We start from the raw sequence: 11,830 nt of genomic DNA, 5'->3' as shown, positions 1-11,830 counted from the left end.
GCTGACCCCGCCATGCCCCTCCCTGCTGTCCCCACCATGACCCCCCCTGCCACCACCACCATAACCCTCCCTACTGCTACCGCCATGCCCCTCCCTGCTGCTCCCACCATGCCCCTCCCCGCCATGCCCCTCCCTGCTCCTCCCGCTAAGCCCCTCCGTATTCGTCTTGCTAAGGCCCGCCCTGTTCCTTATGTTAAACCCCGTGTTGCTCCTCCTGCTAAAGTCCTCCCTGCACCTCCCGCTATGTCCCTTCCTGGTGCTCGTGCCATGCCCCTCCCCGCTAGCCATGCTATGCCCCTCCTCGCCACCACCGCCTTGCCCACCCCTTCCGCTCCCACCATGCCCCTCCCCACCGTTCAGGCTATGCCCCTCCCCACAACCCCTGCCGTGCCCACCCCCTCCGCTCCCGCCATGCCCACCCCCACTGCCCCCTCCGCTCCCTCTATGCCCACCCCCTCCGCTCCCTCTATGCCCAACCCTGCAGCTCTTGCTATGCCCCTTCCTGCCACCACCGCCTTGCCCACCCCTTCCGCTCCCACCATGCCCCTCCCCACCGTTCAGGCTATGCCCTTCCCCACAACCCCTGCCGTGCCCACCCCCTCCACTCCCGCCATGCCCACCCCCACTGTCCCCGCCACTCCCGCCATGCCCACCTCCGCTGTTCCCGCCATGCCCCTCCCCGCTGACCCCGCCATGCCCCTCCCCGCTGTCCCCACCATGACCCCCCCTGCCACCGCCACCATAACCCTCCCTACTGCTACCGCCATGCCCCTCCCCGCCATGCCCCTCCCTGCTCCTCCCGCTAAGCCCCTCCGTATTCGTCTTGCTAAGGCCCGCCCTGTTCCTTATGTTAAACCCCGTGTTGCTCCTCCTGCTAAAGTCCTCCCTGCACCTCCCGCTATGTCCCTTCCTGGTGCTCGTGCCATGCCCCTCCCCGCTAACCATGCTATGCCCCTCCCTGCCACCACCGCCTTGCCCACCCCTTCCGCTCCCACCATGCCCCTCCCCACCGTTCAGGCTATGCCCCTCCCCACAACCCCTGCCGTGCCCTCTGCTCCCGCCATGCCCACCCCCACTGTCCCCGCCACTCCTGCCATGCCCACCTCCGCTGTTCCCGCCATGCCCCTCCCCGCTGTCCCCACCATGACCCCCCCTGCCACCGCCACCATAACCCTCCCTACTGCTACCGCCATGCCCCTCCCCGCCATGCCCCTCCCTGCTCCTCCCGCTAAGCCCCTTCGTATTCGTCTTGCTAAGGCCCGCCCTGTTCCTTATGTTAAACCCCGTTTTGCTCCTCCTGCTAAAGTCCTCCCTGCACCTCCCGCTATGTCCCTTCCTGGTGCTCGTGCCATGCCCCTCCCCGCTAGCCATGCTATGCCCCTCCCCGCCACCACCGCCTTGCCCACCCCTTCCGCTCCCACCATGCCCCTCCCCACCGTTCAGGCTATGCCCCTCCCCACAGCCCCTGCCGTGCCCACCCCCTCCGCTCCCGCCATGCCCACCCCCACTACCCCCTTCGCTCCCTCTATGCCCACCCCCTCCGCTCCCTCTATGCCCAACCCTGCAGCTCTTGCTATGCCCCTTCCTGCCACCACCGCCTTGCCCACCCCTTCCGCTCCCACCATGCCCCTCCCCACCGTTCAGGCTATGCCCTTCCCCACAACCCCTGCCGTGCCCACCCCCTCCACTCCCGCCATGCCCACCCCCACTGTCCCCGCCACTCCCGCCATGCCCACCTCCGCTGTTCCCGCCATGCCCCTCCCCGCTGACCCCGCCATGCCCCTCCCCGCTGTCCCCACCATGACCCCCCCTGCCACCGCCACCATAACCCTCCCTACTGCTACCGCCATGCCCCTCCCCGCCATGCCCCTCCCTGCTCCTCCCGCTAAGCCCCTCCGTATTCGTCTTGCTAAGGCCCGCCCTGTTCCTTATGTTAAACCCCGTGTTGCTCCTCCTGCTAAAGTCCTCCCTGCACCTCCCGCTATGTCCCTTCCTGGTGCTCGTGCCATGCCCCTCCCCGCTAGCCATGCTATGCCCCTCCCCGCCACCACCGCCTTGCCCACCCCTTCCGCTCCCACCATGCCCCTCCCTACCGTTCAGGCTATGCCCCTCCCCACAACCCCTGCCGTGCCCACCCCCTCTGCTCCCGCCATGCCCACCCCCACTGTCCCCGCCACTCCCGCCATGCCCACCTCCGCTGACCCCGCCATGCCCCTCCCCGCTGACCCCACCATGACCCCCCCTGCCACCACCACCATAACCCTCCCTACTGCTACCGCCATGCCCCTCCCCGCTGCTCCCACCATGCCCCTCCCCACCATTCCCCTCCCTGCTCCTCCCGCTAAGCCCCTCCGTATTCGTCTTGCTAAGGCCCGCCCTGTTCCTTATGTTAAACCCTGTGTTGCTCCTCCTGCTAAAGTCCTCCCTGCACCTCCTGCTATGTCCCTTCCTGGTGCTCGTGCCATGCCCCTCCCCGCTAGCCATGCTATGCCCCTCCTCGCCACCACCGCCTTGCCCACCCCTTCCGCTCCCACCATGCTCCTCCCCACCGTTCAGGCTATGCCCCTCCCCACAACCCCTGCCGTGCCCACCCCCTCCGCTCCCGCCATGCCCACCCCCACTGCCCCCGCCATGCCCACCCCCTCCGCTCCCTCTATGCCCAACCCTGCAGCTCTTGCTAAGCTGCTCCGTATTTGTCTTGGTAAGGCCCGCGTTGCTCCTCCTGCTAAGGTCCTCTTTGCTCCTCGTGCTATGCCCTACCCTGCTACCCCCGCCATGCCTACCCCCACCGTGCCCCTCCCCGCGACTCCCGCCATGCCCACCTCCGCTGCTCCCGCCATGCCCACCTCCGCTGCTCCCGCCATGCCCCTCCCCGTCTCTCTGGCTATGCCCCTCCCTGCTGCCCGTGCCATGCCCCTCCCCACCACCCCCGCCTTGCCCCTTCCCGCCATCCCCGCCATGCCCACCTCCGCTGCTCCCCCCATACTCTTCCCTGCTCCTCTCACCATGCCCCTCACCGCCACTCCCGCTATTTCCTTACCTACCTCCCCTTCCATGCCAAATGCTGCTGCCCCTGCCATCCCCCTCCACGCTGCCCCCGCCACAACCCTCCCCGCTGCCCCCACCATGCCCATCGCTGCTGCCCCTGCCACCCCCCCCTCCGCTCCCATAGCTCAGCCCCGCACGGCTCCTCTTGCTAAGCTCCTCCCTATTCGTTTTGCTAAGGCCCGGCCTGTTCCCTTTGTCAAGCATTTTGTTGCTCCTCCTGCTATGCCCCTCCTTGCCACTCCCGCCATGCCCCATGCTCCTCGTTGGGGGCTCAGGCTCCCACCGGCCTCTCCAGCTAAGCTCCAGCCTCCTCCCCCTAAGCCTCTCCTGGATCGTCTTCCTATGAGACTCCTTGCCTCTCTCGCTCCTCGTCCAAAGCCCCCCCCTGCTCCTCCCACCAAGCCCTGCTCTGCTCCTCCTGCCAAGCTCCGCCCTGCTCCCCCTGCTAAGCCCCTCCCTGTTCCCCCCGCCAACCCCCACACCGCTCCCCCCGCAAAGCCCTTCCCTATTCGCCTTGTTGACACCCGCCATGTTCTTTTTGCTAAGCCCCGCGTTGCTCCTCGTGCTAAGGCCCTCTCTGCTCCTCCTACCAAAGCCCTCTCAGCTCCTCCTGCTAAGGCCCTCTCTGCTCCTCGTGCTAAAGCCCTCTCTGCTCCTCCTACCAAGGCCCTCTCTGCTCCTCGTGCTAAGGCTCTCCTTGCTCCCTTTGCTACGCTTTCGGCTGCTATTGCAGGGACCCTCAGATCATTCATGTCCCGTATTCTATCATTTCTGACCTGGCACTCCACAGATGCCAACTAACTATGACATATGACTGACTAACTATGACTGTATCATAATATACATAGGTGTTTTGTTGTAAATAGTGTGATTCTTGTATTTCGTGTGAAACAAAAAAAAAAAAAACCAAAAAAAATAAAAAAAATTAAGAAATCTGCAAAAATATGCCTGATGTTAAATTAAGTATAGTGTTGTGTGTATTAATGATCATTCTGTGATTTATGTTGTAAATAGCATGTAAATAGTGTGTGTTTAGTTCTTGTGTTTTAGTGTGAAGCAATCAAACAAAAAAAAACATATAAATAAAATGTTAGGGATTAGATGTTTTGTTTTCTGCTCCCCCTCTTCTTGTGTCTTGTGTTTGTTCCCACAGAGCGGGTGGTGACGAGGGCTCCTCCTGCAGCAGACCAGACCAACCCCTCTTCTCTGTTTTTGTGTTTTTGTGTTTGGGCAGCACGGTGGCAACTCTCATGCCTCACAGCAAGGCCTGTGTGGAGTTTTCATGTTTCTCCCCGTGTCTGGATGGGTTTCCTCCGGGTACTCCGGTTTCCCCCATCAACTAAAACATGAGCCCACCCCCCCCCACCCCCCCTTTCAAATCTTTCAAATAATATAATATTCTTAAAGCATACATGTTGTTTTTGTGATTCTTGTCAAATGCCAATTGAGTGTTTTTGTCCTTTGTGTTCAATGCACTTTGTTCAGTGGAATAGTTCTTGTGAAATATATATAACAGTTACAAACTAATAATACATTAACTTCCAGTACCTGGTTTTCATGATTAAGAGGTCACTATTGTAGCATTTGTGTACACTGCACATAGAGCTTTTATGTGTGGAGTTTGCATGTTTCTGCCTGTGTCTTGGTGGGTTTCAATGAGCAACACACTAAACTTTGAGGTGAGAGAATTTTCCTTGTGTTCAAATTGATAGGTGACCAATGAGCAACTTTGTCTCAAGCATCACTAAAATAAACAAATCTGATTGCACAGTAGCCTACTGTTTGGCTCGAGACATAACAAGGGAGTGGTGCCAGGTAGAGACCGATATCCTGTTTAAAAATACAAAGGTATTTAGTGTGGATTTGCCAGGTGACTAGTTAATAGTAATTCCATAGTTTCCATAGTCCCCCCTGTGTGTGTGTTTGTTTGGGGGTGTGGGTGTGTGTGTGGGTGGGAGGTCTGCACAACATCTTCATGAGTTCAGGTGCATTCCATAGGTGTGCGCCCCCTGGTGGCATGTGTCATTTACCTTCGCATTAGTAAATCAAGCTTGATTTACTAAGTTTGATGTAGTGCTGTACTGATAGAAACTTACAAAAGACTTACAAGAGACTTACAAAAATAAAATGAAATAAACTGGCACGGTATAGAAGGTAAACAGCGCCCACTACTGGTATTAAAGTGGTTTAGCCACAGATCAAATTGAACCTTCCCAAATACCGAATCATAAACTACAATATCCCACTTTATGTACAACTAATCAGTGTTCTCTGGTTTATAGACTATGAATGTAAAAAGTACATTGTTACCTCTGTCTCTGTTATTATGTTTTCACAAGGTATATTTTGTTAAAGTTATGAAGTAGCTACAATTGAGAAAAACTCACCTCGAATGTTATATTTGCCTATTGATATTCAATCTAAACAGAAATAAACGGCTGCGACGAAATAATAAAAAATAAAAAATAACGTATGTAATGCACGTAACGTACACGCAAAGACACCGATGGAAGTATGGTCCGTGGTGTAGGCATGTCCCATTTCGACAAGATGGCTACACTGAGGAGTACACATTTTCGACCGGGTACTTCGATCGGTCCTTAGGGGAGTACTTCGAAGGGTACCTTCGAACGGTGCATTTGGTGAATTGAGACACAGCCCTAGAGTCATACACCACATACATCAGCTCCCAGGAGTCCAATGGGAGCTCTCTTAAGGTAATAATTAATTGTATATAAAATGTTCATCCTTTTCTTTTTAGAAAGACACGTAAGAAGAAACACGTAAATCAGTACAAGAAGATGAAACTAAAGCCATGGAGAAAGCACAAATAGCAGAGGCCATTGCAACTGATGCTCAGAGAGACTTGGATGAGGCTTTACCAGCACTAGATGCTGCACTCACAAGCTTAAAGTCACTCAACAAAAATGATGTTACTGAGGTCAGACTTCTTATTTATACTTCTTGTGTGTTAGATTTGTTGCATTGTCACTGTTATTTAATACTTGTGTTTGATAGGTGCGAGCTTTACAGCGACCTTCTCCAGGTGTAAAACTGGTCATAGAGGCAGTGTGTATTATGAAGGGCATTAAGCCCAAGAACGTACCTGGAGAGAAGCCAGGTACGAAGGTGAATGATTACTGGGAACCAGAAAAGGGACTGCTGAAAGACCCTGGTAAATTTTTGGAGGGCCTGTTCAATTATGATAAGGTAGAAATTAAGTATATATTTTGCTTATCTATTGTTTGGATTCCCACTGGCCCAGTAGTTTCAGTGCAGTGTTTACATGTTTTTGTCTCTTCACAGGACAACATTCCAGATACTGTGATCCAGCTGATCCAACCCTACATGGACAATGAGGAATTTCAACCAGCCGCTATTGCCAAAGTGTCCAAAGCCTGTAAATCCATTTGCCAGTGGACAAGGGCAATGTATGTGTATCATTTTGTAGCAAAGGCGGTTGAGCCCAAAAGGGTAAAAACAATAATGTTTAAGTTCATATCTTTTCCTTGAATACAATTTTCTGTCCTCTGAAATAATACTTTGATCATTCTGTGCTATTTTGTATAGCAAGCTCTTCAGGAGGTCAGGGATGATTTAGCCGTCACCCAACAAATGTTAGATGATTCCAAAGCAAAGCTGGCAGCCGTTGAGGGTGGAATTGCTGCTTTACAGGCAAAGTATGACGCCTGCATAGCAAGGAAGAATGAACTGGAGTATCAGTATGACCTGTGTGAAAAACGGAGAGTTCGTGCAGATAAGGTAATGAGAAGTAGGTAAATTAGTATCATTAAGTGTCAATAGTAAATATTTATAGGTGTTAGAACCCATTCCATGTTTAGATCTTAGTGTTGTGTATACAGATTCTCTGCCATGGTATGTGTCAGCTGTATTTATGTATGTGTCATATCCTATTGAGCTTGTTTAGCCCAAGCACTAATAGAAGAATGTGAACTGCTGCTAATATACAATCTGCAGTGTTACCACGGAAACCTGTACAATGACTTTTTTTCATTTGACATCATTTGACAAATATGAACGTGTATGGGACAGTAATTACATGCCTTATATGTCTTTATAAATGTGATTTTCTTGATTTCAGCTCACAGGAGGACTTGCTGATGAGAAAGTGCATTGGAAGGAAACTGTACAAAATTTGGATTACATGGTCAATAATGTGACAGGAGATGTGCTTCTGTCCGCTGGTTATGTGGCATACTTGGGACCCTTTACTGTAAGCGCTGATTCGAGGTTTGCATTTATCATTGTCATTATTTTTACAATTAAAGTGTGATACTGTTGTTGTCTAGGGGGAGTATAGGGCTATGATGGCTGAGGAGTGGCTTCATTGTTTCAAGGAGTTAAATGTTCCCCACACTAAAGAACCCAACTTGATCAACACACTTGGAGATCCAGTGAAGATTCGCTCATGGCAGGTCAGTACAAGGATAATATAGATGACCACGCCACAACAATAATATGCAATAGCAAGTTTATTGAATCAAAATGAAGGCAGATCAAACCTGGGTTGACTGTTAACCTTAAAACAGTAGTCATTTCCTTTTCTCATTTTATTATGTTTATGCTAAATTCAGATTGCAGGTTTGCCAAATGATAACCTTTCAGCAGAGAATGGTGTGATTGCCCAATATTCTTTGCGCTGGGCTCTTTTCATTGACCCTCAAGGAAAAGCCAATAAGTGGATTAAAAACATGGTGAGTGTGCATATAAAATGTAAGCATGTCTTAACAATAACAGATTATTTAATAAATATACCCACTGTTGCAGGGAATTGTGGCGACTCACATTACATTGCTTTCTGACGATACTGCAGTTGCCGTATATTTGATCCTTTGCATGCCCTGTTTCCTTTATGTCACCTAGGAACGAGGAAATGGACTTGAGGTTTTGAAGCTTAGTGACAATGACGTCCTGCGCAGTCTAGAGCACGCGATACGGTTTGGCAAACCCGTCCTCTTGGAAAACGTGGGAGAGGAACTTGATCCTGCTTTGAAACCTGTTTTGTTACAGCAGGTATAGAGCCATCACCATTTACTAACAAGAGAACTGTCCATGCAGTACTGTTTATAGTACTAGTCTGTGTATCCTGCTGTGATATGAATATGCCTATATTGGTTTTGCCTTGATCCTCTGTATTTTTCTGCAGACCTTTAAGCAGTCAGGCAGCACAATGCTCAAGCTTGATGATTCAGTAATCCCATATCATGAAAACTTCAAAATGTATATTACCACCAAGCTCCCAAACCCACACTACTCCCCAGAAGTCTCTACCAAAGTTACACTGATAAACTTCACTTTATCACCAAGGTATTTTGCTGTCCTCTCTAAGAAAACACGTATTATTACAAATATTTAAAGTACTATATGTGTTTATTTTGTTTTGCTCCAGTTGACTTCAGGACCAGTTCCTCGGCCAATTTGTGGCTATAGAGTGTGCAGACTTAGAGGAAGCTAAAAATCAGCTCATTGTTAGTAATGCTCAAATGAAACAGGAGCTAAAAGAGATTGAGGATGAGATATTGCTGCGACTCAGCTCTACAGAAGGAAACCCTGTGGACAATGAGAAACTTATTCAGGTTTTAGCAGCTTCCAAAGTCAAAGCAGAAGAAATTAAGGTCAGATTAAATAACTAAATGTCTATTATACCTAATAGACACATATCATAACATCTCTTTCTAATATGTTTTTTTCATGAAAGGCCAAAGTGACAGTTGCAGAAAAACTGATGCAACACGCCTGGAGTATGTTCCTGTGGCCGTACGGACCCAGATTCTGTTCTTCTGTGTTTCTGACCTCTCCAGTGTGGATCCAATATATCAATATTCTTTGGAGTGGTTCCTTGGTATCTTTGTGTCGGCCATTTCAAACTCTGAGAAAGCAGGTAGAAATTATACTTGACTCTGCTTTGTGCAAAGTAGATATTGACATGACTTGTTTTGTTTGATCTTCAGATAGTATAGAGCAAAGAATTGCCAACATAAACAAACATTTCACGTTCAGCTTGTACACCAATGTGTGTCGCAGCTTGTTTGAGAAGCACAAACTTATGTTTGCCTTCCTTCTGTGTGTATGCATCCTGATGAATAGAAAAGAAATTGATATGGCAAGTGCCTCTTCTGCCAATATATTCATATAAAGTATATATTTTTAGAATTGTTTGACTCCTTTTTTATCTGACTGTGACAGACTGAATGGCGATTTCTATTATCTGGAGGCATGCCATCTAAAGAGCTTCAAAACCCTGCAGTGAGTTGGTTATCAGAGCGCTTGAGTAATCTATCAAACTTCAGTAATCTGGGAGAGAGTTTCCCTCAGCATCTTCAAGGATTTAAGATGATTTTTGACAGCAACCAACCACACAGGTTACTAACTGTGTAATGTTCTACAAAGCACATGGATAAAATGTAATTATCAATTAACCACTGATATTTTCTAACCAATAGGGAGCCATTACCAGGAGAGTGGGACACAAATTTGGACTCATTTCAGAAGCTCTTGGTGTTGTTGTCTTGTCTTGTTCAGGGCTTACAAGATTTTGTGGCAGCTAAACTGGGTCAACAATTCATATAACCCCAGGTACCAGAACTTACTAAAAAAACAGTTATAAATAATAAAACATTTCCGGTTGTAAAATATATTTCCTCTTTTAGACATCTGATTTGTCGGAGGCCTTTAAAGAGTCTTCCCACATGACTCCTCTCATCTTTGTTCTGTCCCCTGGTACCGACCCTGCTGCAGATCTGTACAAGTTTGCTGATGTCATGCAGTTCTCCAAGAAGATGAGCACCATTTACCTTCAATAGGTTCATAGGCTCTACTATAACTCTGCTAAAAAAAAAACAAAAAAAACATAACTTGCACACTTTTGGTTCATGACAAAAACATTGACAAGTGACTTTGACATGACCAAAACAGCTTTTAGCTATTACACTTCCAGCACACTACCTTTAAGGCATGTTACATTACTTTTACAGGCTCAGACTTGAAGCATTGCAATGTTTATTTATCAGATGTAATTTGTCATCCTGTGTAATGCACTGATAGCTTTCACACACACTTGATAGGTTTTGCAAATATGACACACCTGACCTGGTCTTGTGTCATGTTCACTTATGTAATGTGAACTTTTTCTACTAACACTCCAGACTATAATGTAGCTCATTTGTTTTCTGGTTTATACATAAGGTGCTTATGTGGGCTGTGGTGTGCTGCTTGCAGGGCCCCTGGGCTGAGACCATGATGTACGCTGCTATGATGAAAGGACATTGGGTCTTCTTCCAGAACTGTCATCTGGCTCCCAGCTGGATGCCCACACTAGAGAGACTGATTGAACATATCGACCCCGGAAAGGTCAGACTATAAACAAGCCAACAGTAACTCTCACATCTACTAGACCAGCTCAGTGAAAGGACAAAGCTTTGTTTCAGGCACACTTTACAAAAAAATCACCAGTCTTCCCAATATGTAATTTTAAACAGGTGCACAAGGACTTCCGTTTGTGGCTAACAAGTCTTCCCAGCAACAAGTTTCCTGTCTCTATTCTCCAAAATGGTTCCAAGATGACCATTGAGCCTCCGAGGGGAATCAAAGCCAACCTTCAGAGAACTTATCTAAAGCTCAGCAATGACTTTATCAACTCCTCTACTAAGGTCCAGCCAAATTTGTGGAATTCCTTTTTAATTGTTACAGGTCTAGATTCAAGCTTCTGTACCTTGTTCCTTACAGATTAATGTCTTCAAGCCTTTGCTCCTGTCACTGTCTTCATGGGATTGCACTGGAGCGAAGAAAATTTGGTGCACTGGGATTCAATATTCCGTATGAGTTCACAGATGGGGACTTGAATATTTGCATTAGCCAGCTAAAAATGTTTCTGGATGAGTATCAGAATGTTCCTTATAAGGTGAGAAACAGATGCTGATGGGATTTTTAATATTGTTTTTAATTGAGGCAGTTGTAAAATATATTTCAACAGTATTGGCAAAGCAGCTCTCTTACATTCATCTTGTCCTGTTTTGGTCTGACTTGTCCAGGTGTTGAAGTACACTGCTGGGGAGATCAATTATGGTGGCAGAGTGACAGATGACTGGGACCGGCGCTGTTTGCTCAGTATTCTGGAGGATTTCTATTGTCCAGCTGTGCTTGAGGTTGATCATATCTCTCCTTCTGGAGTGTATCGACAGATTGATACAAGTCCGAATGTTAAGGTAAGATAACATTAAGATATTAAATGAGTCGGTATCCGTTTTGTGATGCACTAGATTAGATTTTCAGTCCCTGCTGTCTTTCTCAAAAAAGGAACTGATTCTGTAAGTTTATTCATTCGTAAGTTAATGCGAGTGTAATGTATAGGTGTAAAACTGACTAAAATGGACTAAACCGTAAGTGCAGCCGTGTGATGTCTGCTGCATTGTCCATATGTAATAATGTGCTTTCCAATCACAGGGATATTTAGCATACATCAGTGGATTGCCAATCAATGACACCCCTGAGATATTTGGTCTCCATGACAATGCCAACATCAGCTTCGCCCAAAATGAAACCTTTACCCTCTTAGCAACAGTTGTTCAGCTCCAGCCTCGAGCTTCTTCTGCTGGTGGCAAAACGCTTGAAGAGGTACAAAGAAAACTGTTGCATATCAAGATGGAACAACACTGACTGTCAGCTCTATGTATGTTTATATTTTGTGTCTCAGATTGTAGAGGACATTGTTACTGGTATAATGGAAAAGATCCCTCCTGCCTTCCGTGTGAAAGATGTCATG

At 48.3% G+C, this 11,830-nt stretch overlaps 2 protein-coding genes across 2 annotated transcripts; both read left to right on the top strand.

Moving 5' to 3' along the window:
• The first annotated feature begins 5,827 nt into the window (after positions 1–5,827).
• On the top strand, positions 5,828–8,682 carry LOC117371610 (dynein axonemal heavy chain 1-like). Its single transcript, XM_055221817.1, has 10 exons — positions 5,828–5,989; positions 6,067–6,258; positions 6,355–6,522; positions 6,619–6,810; positions 7,151–7,282; positions 7,359–7,484; positions 7,644–7,763; positions 7,933–8,082; positions 8,216–8,376; positions 8,459–8,682. The coding sequence occupies exons 1-10, from the start codon at positions 5,864–5,866 to the stop codon at positions 8,460–8,462; spliced, it is 1,371 nt and encodes a 456-aa protein (XP_055077792.1). The 5' UTR covers positions 5,828–5,863; the 3' UTR covers positions 8,463–8,682.
• A 1,578-nt stretch (positions 8,683–10,260) lies between these two features.
• Positions 10,261–10,944, top strand: LOC129456152 (dynein axonemal heavy chain 1-like). Its single transcript, XM_055222013.1, has 3 exons — positions 10,261–10,419; positions 10,548–10,718; positions 10,899–10,944. Exons 1-3 carry the CDS (start codon positions 10,261–10,263, stop codon positions 10,908–10,910), a joined length of 342 nt encoding a protein of 113 aa, XP_055077988.1. The 3' UTR covers positions 10,911–10,944.
• Positions 10,945–11,830: the final 886 nt, after the last annotated feature.

This window comes from Periophthalmus magnuspinnatus, chromosome 5 (genome assembly GCF_009829125.3).
Source record: "Periophthalmus magnuspinnatus isolate fPerMag1 chromosome 5, fPerMag1.2.pri, whole genome shotgun sequence".
Taxonomy (NCBI): Eukaryota; Metazoa; Chordata; class Actinopteri; order Gobiiformes; family Gobiidae; genus Periophthalmus; species Periophthalmus magnuspinnatus.
This window is presented reverse-complemented; position numbering and strand designations above follow the sequence as displayed.

What these genes read in the sequence shown, in the direction of transcription:
- LOC117371610 (XM_055221817.1), top strand. Translation starts at nt 5,864, where the DNA reads ATGGAGAAAGCACAAATAGCAGAGGCCATTGCAACTGATGCTCAGAGA. An exon ending in AGGCGGTTGAGCCCAAAAGG is followed by an intron (nt 6,523 to 6,618) that starts GTAAAAACAATA and finishes TATTTTGTATAG; the next exon opens with CAAGCTCTTCAGGAGGTCAG. An exon ending in CATACTTGGGACCCTTTACT is followed by an intron (nt 7,283 to 7,358) that starts GTAAGCGCTGAT and finishes GTTGTTGTCTAG; the next exon opens with GGGGAGTATAGGGCTATGAT.
- LOC129456152 (XM_055222013.1), top strand. Translation starts at nt 10,261, where the DNA reads ATGTGGGCTGTGGTGTGCTGCTTGCAGGGCCCCTGGGCTGAGACCATG. An exon ending in AACATATCGACCCCGGAAAG is followed by an intron (nt 10,420 to 10,547) that starts GTCAGACTATAA and finishes AATTTTAAACAG; the next exon opens with GTGCACAAGGACTTCCGTTT.